The 18,804-nt window shown below is 48.0% G+C and overlaps 1 protein-coding gene across 3 annotated transcripts in view; it reads right to left on the bottom strand.

Moving 5' to 3' along the window:
- The window catches only part of Smad3 (SMAD family member 3), a 109,129-nt gene that overhangs the window by 22,796 nt on the left and 67,529 nt on the right, over window positions 1–18,804 (bottom strand). For all 3 annotated transcript variants that reach the window (XM_078049414.1, XM_005316724.5, XM_040275168.2), the window contains exon 2: window positions 87–280. In XM_078049414.1, the coding sequence (XP_077905540.1) occupies window positions 87–280 (194 nt within the window). The remainder of the gene's footprint in view (window positions 1–86; window positions 281–18,804) is intronic.

An 18,804-nucleotide genomic window follows, 5' to 3' on the forward strand; every position in this document is an offset into this window, starting at 1 on the left:
AGGTAGGGCTGGCACCAAAGCCCCTGAGCCCCAGGCACACCACACACCCTCCCTGGGGACGGTGCTGGGCAGCCCAGGGGCCATACCTGGTGTCTCTACCCTCTGGTAGTGGTAGGGGTTCACGCAGACCTCGTCCTTCTTCATGTTGAAGGCGAATTCACACAGCTCCATGGCCCGCAGCTCATGGTGGCTGTGCAGGTCAGGCCATCGCCACAGGCGGCAGTAGATGACATGGGGGAGCCCCTTCCGATGGGACACCTGCAGCCGGCCATCCAAAGACCTGCCGGCATGGGGAGGGGCAGAAAGAGACAGCTGAGTGGGTTTGGCTGGCCTTCTCCAGAGCCCAGCCCCCTCAGCTCCAGCCCCGGGTTGGCAGACGCTCAGCACGACACCCTCCCCGCCTTCCTCTGGGCCCAGAAGTCCAGGAGATCAGAGCCGGGCTGTGCTGGAAGGGATCCTAGAAGAAGCAGGCGGCCCACCAAGGAAGACGCAGGGCCGCCACAGCCAGCAGAGCTGGCCTTGCCCCCCAGGGCCAGGGTGAGCTCCCAGGAGAGCCGGGGCTCCTCTTGGAAAAGATGCACTGAAGCCTGCTCCAAAAATGTCACTCCTCTGGCCCTGTTGCAGGCTAGAGGAGCAAGGAAGAGGGCTGGGTACAAGACAAGGCCAAGGTGGCAGGCAGAGTTGGTTCCACAGGGCCTGGGGGCTGTGACAGGGAGTCTGCCTTTTTAGTAAAAGCAGCTAAGTGGCCTCAAGGATGCTCATGGGGACTATGCTGGGGGCAGGTCCTGTGATAATTCTGGCTGAGAGTGACCAATCAGGTGGGGTTGAAGGTTGGAATAGGGAGCTTAGAAGGGGGTGCTCCTGAGTTAAGAGGCACCCTACCAAGGGGCAGTGCTGCCCTTTCCTCAAGAAGAGCATCATAGGACTCCATCATTCAGGGAACGATTTTTCTCATAGCCGGGCGAGGCTGGCAGAAAGACAAGTGCTAGCTGTCCCCTTAGAACAGAGGATACCCATCAGTCTGAATAAACAGAATTTATGGGCACTCTGAAGGAGGGGCTCGCCAGGTACAACCAGAGGCCCCATCCAGAGAAAAACAGAGGGAATCAATCAAAGTCTAAGCCGTTGGCCTACGAATGGTGAGGGACAGGCAAAGGTCAGCACTGGGCTTGGCCATAGGGACAAACCAGGAGCTGCTGAGTAAGGGCATCTGGAGGCATCTGGAAGTATGTAATTACCTCCCTCCCGTGGGGCCCAGACCAAGGAACCCCTACAGCTGAAAACAGTAATTACCAGGCAGAACAAGAGAGGACAGCCTGAGACTTGCCCCTAAGGTACAGCGGGAAGACTGCCAGATGTAGAGTCATAAGGCCTGGGGTCAAGATGTGTTTCCACTTTCCCTGCTGCAAGACTCCGGGCAAGGCATAATGTTTCTAGGGCCTTCAGTTGCCTTGTCTGCAAAATGGAGACGTTCTCCCACTGCCCTGACTTCAGCGAAGCTCAGTGTCCATTTACAGATGCTCTGCAAAGCACCAACCAGCACAAACCTCCCAAGAGCCTCTCTCCACCTTGCTCTGGACAAGGGGGTGACCGAGAAAGAAAGGGAGAGTAGGAAGTGGTGAGAGGGGACAGAGAATTAGTCAGCCATTCTCACTCTCTTGCAAAGCCACCAAATGCCCACAGATAAAGGAAGTGGCCACATTTGCTCTTCAGGGTTTGACAAAAGCTCCAACAAAGGGCCAGCTGGGTGTTGTAGTCCCCTCTGCATGGAGTGCCCCTGGAGAAGAGCTCAGGCCAGCAGGAGAGAAGAACGAGGTCAGAGGGAGCCCCCATGTGGGTGCTGGGAGGAGGCGGCCACCTTTCTTTAAAAATAATGATACATGAATTATTCTGATGATAATTACATTTTTAGCAAGCCAGGGAGCTATGGTCATCAAGGCAGTGTAGAAAATAGTATGGAGACGGACAAACAGACCAGTGGAACCTGACAGAGTCCACAAACGGTCACACATACACAGACAAGTGATTTCCAAGAGCTAAGTGAGTGAAGAAAAGATGGTTACTTCAACAAATAGTGGTAAAACAAGTGGGTATCCACAGACAAGAAGAGCAAATGCCAACCTATACCTTGCATTCGCCCAAAATGTAATAGAAGAGGGCCACAGTGGAAAGCTGAAAATTACAAAACTTTGGAACAGACAAATATTTCCTGTACTGCATCAAAAGCACAATCCATCAAAAAGAAAGCTGAGAAGTTGGACTTCATCAAAATTTAAGCCTCTGATCTCTGAAAGACACTATACTATTAAGAGAATAAAAAAGATGGGCAGCCAACTGGGAGAAAATATTTGCAAAGCAAGTATCTGATAAAGGACCTGTTTCCAGAATAAAGAGCTCCAAAAACTCAAAAGAAACCAATTTTAAAATAAGCAGCAAATGATTTTTAAAAGATGCTATACAAAAAAAAGCTACCAAATACACCCATGAAAAGATGTTCTGTATCATTAGTCATTAGAGAAGTGCAAATTAAAGCTGCAATGAGCTACCACACCATTATCAGAATACCTGAAATTAAAAGGATTGTTTATGCCACCTGTTGGTGAGGAGGTGGAGCAGCGGGAACTCCAGAACCTTGCTGGTGGGGTAGAGAGACGGTTAGTGGGGAAAACAGTTCAGGAGTCAAAATATAAATGCACCCTATGATCCCCCCAGTCCTCAGCATTTACCCAAGAGAACTGAAAGCGCATGTCCAAGGACTGGCATCGGATGGGGTCAACACAAAGGCACACCCCTCTGCAATCAAGAAAGGACCGTTGATACATGTGACATTGTGCATGGATCCAAAACTGATTGTGCTGACTGAAAAGAAGCCAGGCACGATTCTGTTTGTGTAAAATTATAGAGTAATTTAAAGTAAAGCAAAAATACAAACTGTTCCACAGTGACAGAAAGCAGATTGGCAGTTGCCCAGGCAGGAGAGAGGGCGTGTGCAGGGGAGGGAGGGATGAAGGACCAAAGTGGTAGCTGTATAGGTATATACATGTCAATTTATCAAATTATGTGTGTGCGTATTTTTTTCTTTTCTTTTTTGGTACCAGGGATTGAACTCGGGTGCTTAACCACTGAGCCACATCCCTAGCCCTTTTATAATATATATATATATATATATATATATATATATATATATATATATATATATATTAAATTTTTTTAGTTATCAATGGACCTTTATTTTATTTATTGACACATGGTGCTGAGAATTGAACCCAGTGCCTCACACATGTTAGGCAAGCGTTCTGCCATTGAGCCACAACCCCAGTCCTATGTTTTATTTTGAGACAGGGTCTCGCTAAGTTGCTTAGGGCCTGGATAAGTTGTTGAGGGTTGCTTTGAACTTGCAATCCTCCTGCCTCAGCTTCCTGAGCCGCTGGGATTACAGGTATGCGCCAATGTATCTGTTTCAAACTGTATATTTTAAATGTGGGCAGTTCACTTGCAAATTATATCACAATTTCTTTAAAAAGGCAAGGGCCACACCTGAATTTGAATACAGACGCTGCGCTCACTATCTACGTAAAGCTGAGCAGATCACCTGCTGTCTCAGTCTTAGGGCTTCACTTTCAGTGGACTGGCGGGAGGGCAGAAAGCCCTTTAAAGCCGTTGGCAGGTGAGGAGGCTATGCACAGCAGCAACTGCCTCGTGACTTTGAGTAACTGTTGCTGCCTCGTTACTACAATGGCGCCTGATAAAGTAAGGCACACAGTAGGTGTTCAAAGATATTATTTTCCTCCCCACTCTGGCCATCTGAGTGCACAATTAGGAGGATCATGAAGAGAGGCCTCCCCTACGTGTCCTTTATTTGGCAGCACCCCCACTGCCATGCTGTGTGGTCAGTAAGGCCCCTCTCTGTACCCCTCAGACATCCAAGAGGCAAAGCTCAAATCCCAGGCCACATAGCAGTCTGCACCAGGGCTGCCTCTCTGGCTTCAGGCTGGGTCCTGATGCAGGACACAGGCACAATCTTATTCTCCCGCTCCTGAGCTCATGACCACCAGTCTGAATTGGCGGGATTTTCTAGAAGTCATTTGGTCCATGCTCCTGCTTCTGAGCCATCAAACTCTCATAACAGGAAGGGCATCTTGTTCACTTCTTTTGCATCAGTTACAACCCCTCTTGGTTCGGAGTCTGGCTGCCAGGGCCCAGAACCCTGGTGCTGTTCCTTCTTCCTCCTGGTCCCACTCAAAATACATACCAATGCTCAGCAAGATAATAATAGTGAATAGGGAGTTCCAGCTGCTGGATTTAGTACAGCTGATGTGTCCGGAGTACACCCTCCCAGCCTTACAGGGCACGGGGCCCACTAAGTAAGTCCAATAAATGAGTCTTAATTCTGAGCTAATGTTACCATAAACATGCTTAGTTGCAGAAAAGTGTCTATTTCTGACCCACTCTTTCTCTAAGCAGGTCCAAGACCAGCTGTTGGAGTTTTGAGAGTACAGTCCCAGGAGGCGGCCTTGGGCCTCCCCGCTAGTCACAGCCTCCATCTCTTCCCACACCCAGTGGCTTCCTAATAAGAGACCCTCAAACGTCTTTCTCCAGCAACTCCCTCAAGCTTTTCTGACAGAAGGTTTTAATCTTTAAATATATTCTTCACTAGCCAAACAATTTCCTGTGGCAGGAAATTAGGTTTCCTCCCATTGGCTCCAAGTGGGTCCCGTAAAGTGTCCCAAAATGGTGGTGGAGCCACAGCCAAGGATGTGGACATGCCAGAGCCCAGGGCCCCTGGTGAAGGTGCAGCCGGCCAGAGCGCTCCCCAGGGAAGAGCTGCAGCCAAATACCACTCCTGTCCCCAGAGCTGTGATCAGCCACCCCGCACCCTCATCTGGGGGACAGGACTGGGGCTCAGAGTTGGGGGCAGAACATAAAAGTTCCAGAAACACACCAAGAGCATGAACTATGTGCGCCAGGTACTGTCACCACACGAGAATACAAAACAGCCACCCCAGAGGACCTCATCCTGCCTGGTTCACAGAACTGAAAGGGACCCTCTGGGGTCCACAGCTCGCCCAAAGCAGGATCAGGTTCAAACCCAGACCAGTGCTAAAAAATGGGGGAGGGGGTGGGTGGGATGAAGAGAGCCTTCTATTGTCACACACCGCACAGACAGGGAAACCGACTCCTTGTCAGGCATCGGGTAGTTATTGAACACCTGCCATAGCCTGGGCACGGTGCCAGTGACTTGAGCCAAACCGGTGATATAAAGTAAAGGTGTCAACACCAGCGTCTTTCCAATGAAACGTATTTTAATATACATGCACATTTTCTCTCAATACTAAGCTTTCTAGACTCTTAAAGAGACAAGCTTTAGCCAGGTACAATGGTGCAGCAACCCAGGGGGCTGAGGCAAGAGGATCTCAAGTTCAAGGCCAGCCTCAAAAGAAAAAGGGTTGGGGATGTAGGTCAATGGTAGAGTCCCCCTGTACTCCAGAGAGGGGGGAAAAGGAGAGAGGAAGAGAGAGACTTTCTTTTTAGTCTTGCCTATTGAGCAGTAATGATAGCTCCAATGGTAGAGATCATATGTTGGGTACATGATAACTGCAGTAGGGTAAACCAGTCACTCCTCTCTGCATCCACACTCTCTGGCCTGTGGCTGTGCTGCTCTTCCTACCAGAGGCTTAGTGTGTTTTCCCAGTCTTTGATTTTAGGTTGAGCTACTGACTTGTTTTGCCTAGTGAGTGGCAGAAGAAAGAATAAGCACAATCACTGTTTTAAGCTGCTGCAATTTTTGCATGGTTGTTACCCAACACTAGCTGACTAATACACTGACTGTACCACAAATCTTCCCAATAAACTTAACAGTCATCGTCTTCACATGCCAATTAAGAAACGGAGCACCTGAGAGGTTAACCAACCTTCCTGCAGCCCCAGACAAAAGGTAAAGTGAAGTTGGCCCTTGGACTCACACAGTCAGCCTGTGTATCTTTAAATGGGTCACCCCCATTCCCTACCTTTGACTGCACCCCCAGGATAAGACTTAACCAGTTCAGAAAGACTTGAGTTTTTGTTTATGGAGAACACCTTACCTATCAGCTTTCAGTGTCATTTTTGCATAAAATGTGAACTTATCTCAAATACTCATCTAATGTTAATTTTTTTTAGGGGGGGTAGGTACCGGGGATTGAACCCAGGGGCCACAGAGCCACATCCCCAGTTCTTTTTAAATTTATTTTGAGACAGTATCTCATTAAGTTGCTGAGGCTGGTCTTTAACTTGGATCCTTTTACTTCTGCCTCCCTAGTCACTGTGATTACAGGCATGTGCCACCATGTTGGGCTTAACATTAATTTTTTGACGTGGCCCAAGTAGCTTGTTAATAACCCAGAAGCCAAACCTCTGGCATCTATTCCATCCCCCTCTCTTTCTTGGTGCTAGGGATTGAATCTAGGAGTGCTTAACCACTGAGCCACATTCCCAGCCCTTTTAAATATTTTATTTAGGGGCAGGGTCTGAGTTTCTCAGGGCCTCACTAAGTTGCTGAGCTGGCTTTGAACCTGAGATGCTCCTGCCTCAGCCTCCCAAGCTGCTGGAATTATAGGCGTGTGCCACCATGCTCGGCTTCATTTCATATTGATTAATTCTGTATCTTTACATTTCCCCCCTCAAAGTACGCCGTTTAGAGTAAGAAGGAAAAGTTCTTTCTCATCGTGGGTTTGCCAATGAATGTCACACACCCACATGCATCTCTCCATGTGTTTCCCAGCTGATCCTTGCTAAAGCTGAGAAGCATCATCTGCCCTGAGTGTGGACGACACTCCTCTCCTCTCTCTCCCTCTGACGACAATAAGGCTTCCCCGCTTTCCCTGGCTTTGTTCAACTGCAACTACATCTATATACCCCACTTGTCTTGAGTTTTTCATCATTTGTGGGTTTTATTTTTGTTTCTTTCCTTATTGTGTGGCTCAAAATAAAAGCAAGCATTGAGCAACTTCAATGCTGGGTTAAGTGCTCACTAGACCTTCTAGGAAGGCAGAAAAAATTCTGCTGGTGATGTGACTGGCCCCTCGAGTTGGTTCCATTTGGCCTTTGAGCTACAAGTGGTTCACCCTGAGCTCTCCTGCTGCTGTCCTTGCATATGCCAGGATCAGAGCATGCCTGATTTCTTCCAGCAGTGGAAAGCCCCGGGACAGCTACTTACTAGGGTAACAAACATGAGAGTCCTAAAAATGCTGCCTGCCCAGAGGGGTGCCTGATTTGGGGTTCACCAGAATCCATTCCCTCCAGGAAGCAGTCATATCCCAAACAATCCTTTGTTCCAGGCCAGGAGTTATAGGCTGAGTCAGCTGCAAGTGATAAACCACAGAGGCCCAATGTTCAGAGAACCATGTCTCCTGGTCAGGTGGTTCTCTGGCTAATTCTATGCTGCCCGAGACCAGTGTAGAGAACCCTGGCACCTGAGGAGACTCGATGGAAGACTTTGTGATGGAAGTTTGAGACCCTGACTCATTTGGCACCTTGCTCAAGGTCACTCAGCAAATCACTGCAGCCAAGGAGGAAGCTTTCTGGCAGCCTGTGACCAGCCTGTGACACAAACCCCCATGGCAGATGAGACCTGTCAACAGATAAGAGTCCACTTTCCGTTTCCTACCATGCTAAGTGGTGGGTGCTAAAATAAGATTTTTTTCTTTATTGTGCTAAATCATAAGTTGCCTGAAGACCTCACCCTTCAGGATAATATATGCTATTATTATTCTTGGGTTGTTTTTATTATTTTTTTTTTATTTTCTGGAAAGGGACTGAGCAATTGGTGACTCTGCAGTGTAATTCCTTGTTCTACAATAGCAAGTTTCTGAGATTTGAAATTATATTAAAATAAGAATTATAAACAAAAACAAATAAGGGGGCTGGGGATGCAGCTCAGTAGTGGGACACTGACCTAGCATGTGCTAGGTTCTTAGGCCTAACCCAGCACCACAAAAATAGTTAAAAATGAAAATCAGACCATACACTGAGTATTCTACATCCAGACATTTTGAAATTTTTGACGGTTGCTTAAGCTCCATTTCCAATGTCAGCCACTTCTTGGTGTCACACAGAAACGATACAGAAAGGTGAGGATTTATGGTTGGGTGGGTTCTGGATAACTGAGGTTTCATTATAAATTCCACCCACTGACCAGGTGCTCCACCCTCTACCCAAGTTTCGAAAGTTTCCTCCGCAGTTCTGTAAGAATGCTAAGCATGTTTTAAAATATTCCAGTTCAGATCAGCCCGCGAGGAGCTCCAAACAGAATTGCATGACCCTTGGTACCACTCACCAAGAAGCTTCCCCCCAAAACAACCCAATTTCCATCTGTACTTGAAAACGAACAATATCCAGGACTTTGGTGCTGCCAGTCTGGGGGAAACCAAATAAAATGTCAGGCTGGAAGGGGGTGCACTACCCTGCGGACGGCAGCTGCTCTCTGCTGCACCCCCCACACCCTTCTCTGGAGCAGGCCCTCCCCAGGGCCCCAGGAAGATGGGCACCGAGTGGACTCCTTAGAGATCGCCAGGAGCCTACAGGGCAGACCCGGGGAGGAGAAAGCCCAGGCAGTCCTTGCCTTGCCCTGGCAGGACCCTGCCTGGAAACACGGGGTCATCTGACTCAGGGCTTCTCCCTAGGGCCCTGGGCAGCTCAGAGTGTGAGCTCTTGGGTAAAGGAGGAAGCTGATTAATGGAGAAAGTTCAGCTTGACCCTAGTCATCTGTAAAGCACATGGGCACCGAGAACTTTCCCTCATGGGGCCATGAGTAAGGAGAGGCCCAGTTCTCCAGGCCGGCCCTGCTGAGGTCTGGGCCAGACCATCCTTGGTGGGGAGCAGAGGCTGCTGCCCCGCACTGCAGGATGTGCAGCGGCACCCCCACCTCCAACTGTGACAAGTGAAAATGTCTCCAGACTTTGCCAGGTCCCCCGGGGGCAGGTTGTCTGCACCCTCCCCACTTGAGAGCCCAGGCTTAAGGAATCTCCCAGGGGACCCTGGTGGAGGGAAGCAGAAGCAGAGCAGAGCTCTGGGCAGATATGAGAGCCCAGCGCGCCTCGGCCTCACCTCCCTGGATACAGGGACTGTGCGAGCTGGGGCAGAGGGGGATTACTCCCATTTCACAGAAGAAATGTTTATATGGGCTTAGGTGACTTGCCCAAAGTCACCCTGGAGAGCAAGTCACAGCGCCTGGCCTTCAACCTGGGTATTACACCCCAAAACCAGTTCTCTACGACTGCAAAACAGTATGTTTGGATGGGCAGAGGATCCCCTCCAGCTCTGACAAGATAATTATCCTGTACCCTCCCTTCCTCGTGCAAAGGAGGAGGTGACATCGTGGAGGAGGGGTATAGGGTCTCACTTGAGACCCTTCTAGTTTTCACGCAACCCACCCCTCCAACACCAAACTGAGGGGGATCGCTCCTTCTCCAGTGTTGGCAGGACCACAGAACTTTCAAGTCGCCAACAGAGAATGCTGCACAGATCTACACTGTTCTCTACTCACTGCCTGGATGGCTGCCAGGCTGCACAGAACCTTCTGGATTTTTTACTCTGCTGGAAAACTTGGCTGCTCACATTCACTTGGAGTAGGACTAAGCCCAAAGATGGTTTGTTTTTTTTTCAGAGATCACCTGTGGGATGTTTGGGACGCGCACAGCCCTTGGCCACCTTCTGATGGCTTAAGGCAAAAGCACACTTCACCCCAACTCTAAATACAACCCCCGTGAGCAAAGCTGACCTCACCAGCACAGGGAGTCAGAAATGGAGTCACCGAGCCAGCGTGTCCAGACACCTCTTCTAGTTCTACTATGACGGGGGCTCCCTTTTTGCAGCAGAGCTGCTCACAGGCCAACACTTGGAGACTTTGCTTCTAAACTGCATTTGGGAAACGGGTTTGTGTGCCTTGTCAATTTGAGGGAGAAGAAAATAAAATGCCAGGCTGAGCCCATAGGATGAAAGGATCCTTCCTGTGATCACGCGACACTCCCTTTGGGACAACAGTGAGCATCCAGGTAAAGACATTTATCAGCCTCAAAGGTCTGAGGAAAAGGTAAAAAAAAAAGAGAGGAAGAAGGGGTTGGGGAGACCTAACTTGGAACCTTGTCTCTGAAGAGGGGAGAGCAGCCAGGCCCGGAGGGAAATGCCCGGCTCCGCATCCCACTGATGCAGGTCTGAATCTGGAGAAATATCTTTGCTCTCTGAAAAAGAATAAGGGCAGCTCTTTCACCACTTCTATTTAACATAGTTCTTGAAACACTGGCCAGAGCAATTAGATAGTCAAAAGAAATTAAAGGGATACAGTTAGGTACAGAAAAAACTCAAATTAACACTATTTGTCAATAATACGATTCTATACCTAGAAGACCCAAAAAATTCTACCAGAAAACTTCCAGAACTGGTAAATGAATTAAGCAAAGGAGCAGGGTACAAAATCAACACCCATAAATCAAAGGCATTTCTGTATATCAGTGACACATCCTCTGAAAGGAAAATGAGGAAAACTGCCCCATATATAATAGCATCAAAAAAAAACACAAAACACTTGGGAATCAACTTAATGAAAGAGGTGAAAGATCTCTACAACAAAAACTACAGAAGGCTAAAGAAAGAAATTAAAGAAGACCTTAGAAGATGGAAAGATCTCCCTTGTTCATGGATAGGCAGACTTAATATTGTCAAAATGACCATACTACCAAAAGCATTATACAGATTTAATGCAATTCCAATCAAAATCCCAATGATATTCCTCAGAGAAATAGAAAAAGCAGTCATGAAATTCATCTGGAAAAACAAGAGACCCAGAGTAGCTAAAGCAATCCTTAGCAAGAAGAGTGAAGCAGGTGGCATCACTATACCAGACCTTAAACTACACTACAGAGCAATAGTAACAAAAACAGCATGGTATTGGCACCAAAATAGACTAGTAGACCAATGGTACAGAATAGAGGACACAGAGACTGACCCACATAATTACAGTTATCTTATATTAGTCAAAGGTGCCTAAAAACATACATTGGAGAAAAGATAGCCTCTTCAACAAATGGTGCTGGGAAAATTGGAAATCCATATGCAACAAAATGAAATTAAACCTCTATTTCTCACCATGCACAAAACTCAACTCAAAGTAGATCAAGGACCTAGGAATTAAACCAGAGACTCTGCATCTAATAGAAGAAAAAGTAGGCCCAAATCACCATCATATTGGATCAGGCCCCAACTTCCTTAATAAGACTCCTGAGGCACAAGAATTAAAACCAAGAATAAATAAATGGGATGGATTCAAACTAAAAAGCTTCTTCTCAGCAAAAGAAACAATCAGTGTGAGGTGAATAGAGAGCCTACAATTTGGGAACAAATTTTTACCACATGTATGTCAGATAGAGCACTAATCTCTAGGATATATGAAGAACTCAAAAATCTTAACACCAAAAAAAAAAAACAAACAAATAAACCAACCAATAAAAGTCCAAGGAACGAAAGAGACACTTCTCAGAAGGTGATATACAATTAATCAATAGATATATAAAAAAAGTGTTCAACATCTCTAGCAATTAGAGAAATGCAAATCAAAACTACTCTAAGATTTTATCTCACTCCAGTCAGAATGGCATCTATTAATACAAACAACAATAAGTGTTGGCGAGGATGTGGGGGAAAAGGTACACTCATACATTCATGATGGGACTGCAAAATGGTGCAGCCAATATGGAAAGCAGTTTGGAGATTCCTTGGAAAACCGGGAATGGAACCACCTTTGGACCCAGCTATCCTATACCCAAAGGACTTAAAAACAGCATATTACAAGAACACAGCCACATAAATGTTTATTGCAGCACAATTCATAATAGCTAAATTGTGGAGCCAACCTAGATACCCTTCAGTAGATGAATGGATAAAGAAAATGTGGCATATATACACAATGGAATATTACTCAGCATAAAAGAATAAAATCATGGCATTTGCAGGTAAATGGATGGAGTTGGAGAATATAATGCTTAGTGAAGTTAGCCAATCCCAAAAAACCAAATGCTGAATGTTTTCTCTGATATAAGGAGGCTGATTCATAGTGGGGTTGGGAGGGGGAGCATGGGAAGATTAGATGAACTCTAGATAGGGTAAAGGGGAAGGAAGGGAAGGGAGGGGGCAGGGGGTTAAAAAAAAATGGTGGGATGAGATGGACATCATTACCCTAAGTACATGTATGAAGACATGAACGGTGTGAATATACTGTGTATACAACCAGAGATATGAAAAAATGTGCTCTCTATGTGTAATATGAATTGTAATGCATTCCGCTGTCATATATAATAAATTAGAATAAAAAATTTAAAAAAACAAAAAGAAGGGCAGGTCACCAAAAGTCACCTCCCCTGACAATGGCAATTTCTCAAGTCTTATCTGCCAACGGCCTTCAATATTAGCTCACTTCACAAAACAAACAATTCTTATTACAGGGCTCTTAGTCATTCTGTTTTTCACTTTCTTTCACCAAGCAGAAACCTTGAAGGGCTGAGTCTCCTCTCCGTGCTTTCTTCCCAGCCCCGGGTCCCAGCCTCCCACCTCCTGCACCAGGTTCGCATGTCTGGCCCCATGAATCACTTCCTGTGGCAGTCTGCACGCTTGGAGGCGGGATTTTCTTTCTTCTTTTTTCTTCCCTGGAGAAGATTCTCACAGACTTTCAGGCAATGATGCTCACTGGCTGCCTTGTTCTAGTAAAGTTTCCAAAGACTTCAGAGAAAATGTTAGGCAGGCATTTGTGACTAGGGGAGCCTGGGGGAGGGCAGCGTGGGGAGGGGGTGAAGAGGACAAATGAGGTTTTGTGTTAATTGCAGTTCTGACTTCCTTATGAGTCACTGGCCAGGGAGATAACACCAGTGTCCCAAGTGCTACACAACCTGCGAAGCTACGCTGAGAGGTGGTGCCTGGCTGGGGGGCCAGGGCTCCCTCAGCTGCTATCTCACCACACTCCTAACAAAGTCCACATGACCCAGCTGGAAAGGGAGCACCCCGCACCCCACATCTTGGTCTTAACCACATTTCCCACACCTCTCCATGTTTGCTGTTGTTTTGTTCAAGCCCAGAGCCTCATGCGTGCTAGGGAAGCGCTCTACCACTGAGCCACATCCCCAGCCCTTGTTTCCTACATTGAAAAAAGCCAAAGCCTTTGGGCTTCTCAAAACTTCCAGTTCTGCCACAGAGGGGTAAGGGTCGGGGAGCTGGAAGGGAGGGAGGGATTTGACCACATTTCCAGGGGAAGTTGAGCTGAGGGCCATGGAGTCAAATAGCTCCCCTGCTTAGGGACAAGGATGCCATGGCAAATGTTCCACAAACACCGACTCCGGCTGGGCCAAAGCTCTGCAAGCCTACAGAAGCAGTTTCTATCTGATACCATGGTAAAGAATGTGCGTCCTGTATCTTCCAGGCACTGGTGCCTGGGACGGTTAAGAAGCCATTAGCATTCCTGTCTGTCTGAGCCCAGACATCCCATTGTACCTGAACAAAGGGTTCTGGTTCATTGGGGGCAATTTCACCTACAGCCAAGAACCCCCATGGCCAGGAAGTCGGGAATGCCACATGAACAAGAAAGAGGCCTTCAGACAGGCCACCACAGGCGTTCAACCTCAGGGTGGCAAGAGCCCTCCTGCTTCAGGGGGCCTCATCCACCAAGAGCTCTCTCTCAAAGCCAGAACCTGAAGCAGCCACAGTCAGGAGCACAGGAAGGCTTCCGGGGACATTCCCTCCCTGGGGGTCCTGGACACTTACGACTCTGTCCTGTACCAGTCCACCCCATTCCAGCAGAGGCACAGGACACCAGTGGCCCACCGCAGCCCTGTTCTATGGCTCTTTCTGCCCCCAATGACCTCTCTCCATCCTCCTTCCTCAGAGTCCTGAAGTCCCTACAGTCCCCTTCATCTAGCACCAAGGCCTAGTATGATTAAGGAAAGTCTGTCTTGGTGGCCTCCCTGCCTGGCCAGGCCAGGAGACCCAACTTACCCCTGGATGGAGGTGGGGCCGGCAGATCTCGTGTGTGAGGGAGGTAATGGCAAGGGAATCATTCCTCCCTGCATCCATCACCAGCGGAACGCCACAGTGTCTCAGAAAGTGGAGGAAACAAAACCCCAGGCTGCCCCCCAGCCTTCTGAGGCCCAGTGAGAAGTCATGCTTGGGGGAAGGAGCCGAGAAGGGAGAAGGAAAGTCCTGGGGATTGGAACAAAGTAAGAGAACAAAGTAAGAGACGTGCATATGTGACTGTGCCACAGCGAACCCCGCTATGATGTAGGTATAATTATAACGCACTAGCAAAAACACTTTAAAAAGTCAATCCTGTTGACAAAGGGACCCACAGACAGACGTCACAGCCGGAGGCCCAACACCAGAAATGTTCTTTAAACAATCAGCCCATCTTGAGGGGTGCCATTAAAAACAGCAGGGCAATGACAGCCGCAGACGCCAGTTAGACTAACGGGGCCAGCAGGCAAGTGCAAGAAGTCAAAGCGCCTCTGATGAGGAGGCTCTGCCATGTCACTTGCCATGCCAGAGACCCCGAGTCATCTGAGGCTAAGGTTGCAGGTGGACCGTAGATAAAGGGCCTGGTAATGGTCTACTCAGCGGCTATTTACCCACTGGAGATTTCCATCAGCATTGGATCTACCTCCGAGAAAGCTTGCAGACACATGAGGCCACATCTCGGAGCAGGCAAGGAGCCCTAGGCCCTCGCCAGGAGATGGTGTTTATGGTCCCCACTCTGGCCATGCTGCCCATGACAGGCCAACCTCTGGTCATCTCATTTGAAAATATGGGTTCATTAGACAACGAGTCTCCTCACTTTCTAATGCTCTTTTTACCTGGGAAAGATACCTAAAGGTGTCTGTGCCCACACGGCCCATTCCTTCCCTGCCTGACAACACTGAGGGGCTCATGAACACCCACCTGGACCACCCCCATCAGCAGAGCCAGTAAGCCACCCAGACTGTGGGCTGCCCACCAAAGGTCCTTTCTTCTCCACCCACACGTGGAACAACAAACAGACAGGGCAAGGGGGAAATTTTCAGAACCCGGACTCTCTCTGCAGGTTAGAAGCAAAACACACACCCCAAACCCAACAGCAATATCAACAAAACAGTGGCAGTCAGCTGATGTGTGATGGAAAGGAGCTAAATTGGTACCAAACAGCCTCTTGGAAAGAAGGCTGCTTCAACCAGAGGCCTGCAGAGGTCCCGAAAGGAGATAGGCCCGTGCACCTCTGGTCCCCTTAAGAAATCTGAACCCCACAAGGTGGCTGCTGACTCTTCCTGTAGAAGGTCCTACTCAATGTCCTCTAACACCTCAGAGTATTAGCTGCTTAAAAGGAGATATCCACAGTGAACAACAAAGACAGGGATGGTGGTCAGGCCTGATTCGAGCTTCCGTCTAAGTGTCTGAGAAAAAGATGCCCCCATGCCAGACAAGCTCTCCTAGGGCTGTGCTGATTCCCCCTGGTGCCAGGGAACAGCCCCTGTCAGCCCCTCACTCCCCACTCCAGGCCTCAACTCCACTGACCAGCTGGTGGCCCTGTCCACTCACTGTAGGCCAGAACATGGCCCAGAGACCAGGATTTGACTGTGTGTGTGTGGGACAGGGGCACTCACTCAGCAGGGGAGTGCTTCATCAGCCTGGCAGTTTTTATTGAGGGCCTACTATGGCAAGGCACATGGTAGGTGCTTCTGTCTTCCCTACTTCCTCTGCAAGTGATCAGACTGCAGACCCATCCTGGAACCATTTAAAAATCTGGTGTGCAGGGCTGGGGATGTGGCTCAAGCGGTAGCGCGCTCGCCTGACATGTGCAGGGCGCTGGGTTCGATCCTCAGCACCACATACAAATAAAGATGTTGCGTCCGCCGAAAACTAAGAAAATAAATATTAAAAAATTCTCTTTCTCTCTCTCTCTCTCTCTCTTTAAAAAAAAATAAATCTGTGTGCACCCTATCACTATAGTATGCTGATTTTAGATCTTTGGGATATGAATGGGGAGTGGGACAGTGGAGTCATAAGGTGATTCTGTTCCTAGTTTGTTGAGGTATCTCCATACTCTTTTCCAGAGTGGTTGTACTAATTTACTGTCTTACCAATGATGTATGAGTGGGCCTTTCCCCCCACATCCTCGCCTGTGCTGAGCACTTCAAATAAATGAATTTAAATATAAATTTAGTTCTATAGAAGAAGGGTTACATTTTCCAAAAGAAGACAATGAAGCTCAGAAGCTAACTATCTTCCAGAAGATCACACAGCAAATAGGGGGGACAGAGTTAAAATCTGGACACCAAACACAGAGCCCATTTCTCACCGCGCCACACCTTTGGCCTGCGTGCCGCACCACCCTCAGCAGATGTGGGAAGAGCAGGAGCCTGGGAGCTGGGCCTGCGTTCTTAAGTCTGGGTCTTCTCCTTGCCACTGGGCAACCTTAGAGGGTACCTCATCTCCTAAGCCAGTTTCCTCACAGGTAAAAGGGGCTGTTGGGAAAGACCACCAAGGGGTTCGTGTGAGGGCTATACTCCAAGGTCCTTCACCTGCCGGGAGGTGCTGCACTGATGTAAGAAGTGCCCCTCACCTTTCATCACATGCCAGAAAATACTGCCCGATGACACCACTGGGCAGCCACCCCTGTTTTTTAAAGTTCCTTCAACAAGCTGGTGTAAGGTCAGGACACTGGGAGATGTGAGAACATTCTAGAAGCATCATCTGGGGACAACTTATTTTTATTCTCATTATATTGATAAGGGTACAAGCATCTGTATGCATGTGGCTGGGAAAGCAACGATTTTCTTCCCAGGCCTACCAAGTCCTGACAAGCCTTCCTGAAATTTCCCACCTTCAGAAACTGGACACAAAGGTCAACAGCACAGCCCAAGCCCCCAAGGCCCAGTTCTACTGTGAGTAACTATGTGTGAGTTATTCCTGCTCCCGAGTCTCAGCTTCCTTATCTGTAAAATGGGCTGGAGAGAGACTTTCTCTGATGAGCTGTGACTCTGAACCTGAGGCTCGCTGTTTTTTCTCACACATAGGAGACTTTTCATAAAACCAGTGAATATTGGAAAGGGAGCGTTTCCAGGCCCACAGCAACCCGTGGAAAATTCCCCCAGCTTCTGGCTTTGTGCGGAGGACTCGGAAACCCTGGCTACACCCCAGCTGCTGAAGGTCGGACGGCTGGGAGACACCTATTTGCTGGAACATCCTGTAGAATCAAAATCCAGCACCAGGCTTCGGGCAGAGGCAGAAAGCAAGACCTCAGTGATGGGTCTAAGGCTTGTACACGCGCAGGCCAGGGTGTCACTGCTTATTTAACCACTGCCAGAGCCTCATCAGGAAATCAACCACTGGCTGGGACGTAAACTCCTACTGTGCCCTGCAGGTGCCACCAGCCTGGCCCTCAGCAGACAGTAGACACCAAACACACTCACTGACTTAAGTAATTAAGTATAAATCTGGGGCCAAAAGACTGCTAGAAAAATATTTGCTCTTTTGAAGCACATTCAAAAAAAAAAAAAAAAGCTCCTCCATAAGAAACTTGTTAAAAATGGAAATAAAACAAGCCAAATAAAAAGCCCACAAATTGAATCTTTCAATTGAAAATAAAATGAGGTGGGCGTGGTGGCCCACTCCTGTAATCCCAGCAACCGGGGAGGCTGAGACAGGAGGATCCTGAGTTCAAAGCCAGCCTCAGCCAAAGCAAAGTGCTAAGCAACTCAGTGAGACCCTGTCTCTAAATAAAACACAAAATAGGGCTGGGGATGTGGCTCGGTGGTCGAGTACCCATGAGTTCAATCCCTAGTACTCCCCCAAAAGAAAAGAAAATGAAAAAAAAAATTCTTTAAGGCCAACTCTCCTCCTTTTGTATCTGTATAATGAAATATTACCTAGCCATGAAAAGAAACTCATGGGGCTGGGGCTGGGGCTCAGCAGTAGAGCACTTGCCTAGCACATGAGAGGCGCTGGGTTCGATCCTCAGCACCACATAAAAATAAATAAATAAAATAAAGGTATTGTGTCCATCTACAACTAAAAAAAAAATATTAAAAACTCACTTTTGAAAAATGAGTGAATCTGAAAATTAGGTGAAAGACAAAAAGAATATGTACTCCATGATTCCATTTAGACAAAATTTTAGGAAATTCAAACTAATGTTTAGTGACAGAAGGCAGATCAGTGGTGGCTTATGGCCAGGGGAGGGTGGTGGGGGGAAGGAAAGTGAGATTACAAGGGGCAGAAGGACGTCTTAGGAGTGACACAATGTCACACTCACCACATGATGCATTTGAGATGTGTGCAGCGGGTCTTAGGACCCTGTCAGGAAGGCTATCAGCCATTGAGAGTCTGATTTTAAAATATCATAAAGTAGTCACGAGGCCTGGGGCAGGCACGGCTCCAATAAACGCGGTCACAGGGACCCTCCCTCCTTTGCCCACCCAAGGACAAACTCTGGAAAGAGCCAACGCAGAAAAGTGGATGACCAGCAGCAAGATGTTCTAAAAAAGGGACAGACGCTGAGGATCTCACTGAACAAACAGTGATGGCCTGTTGGCTCCGTTCACGTCTTACTCAGTTCTTCACGCAAAGAGGCACACAGACCTGTGACTCGATGGCCTGAAAGAACTACTCTGCTGACACTGCTCATGACAACTATTTTATCAAGGAAAGCCCTGGCGGGGGGGTGGGGGTGGTAGCCAATGTGGACCTCCAAACTTCAAATAGGCATTTGGAAAACCAACTGCCCACAGCATTGCCCACCCCTTCTACTGTGGTCCCAGG

This window comes from Ictidomys tridecemlineatus, chromosome 5 (assembly GCF_052094955.1).
Source record: "Ictidomys tridecemlineatus isolate mIctTri1 chromosome 5, mIctTri1.hap1, whole genome shotgun sequence".
Lineage (NCBI taxonomy): Eukaryota > Metazoa > Chordata > Mammalia > Rodentia > Sciuridae > Ictidomys > Ictidomys tridecemlineatus.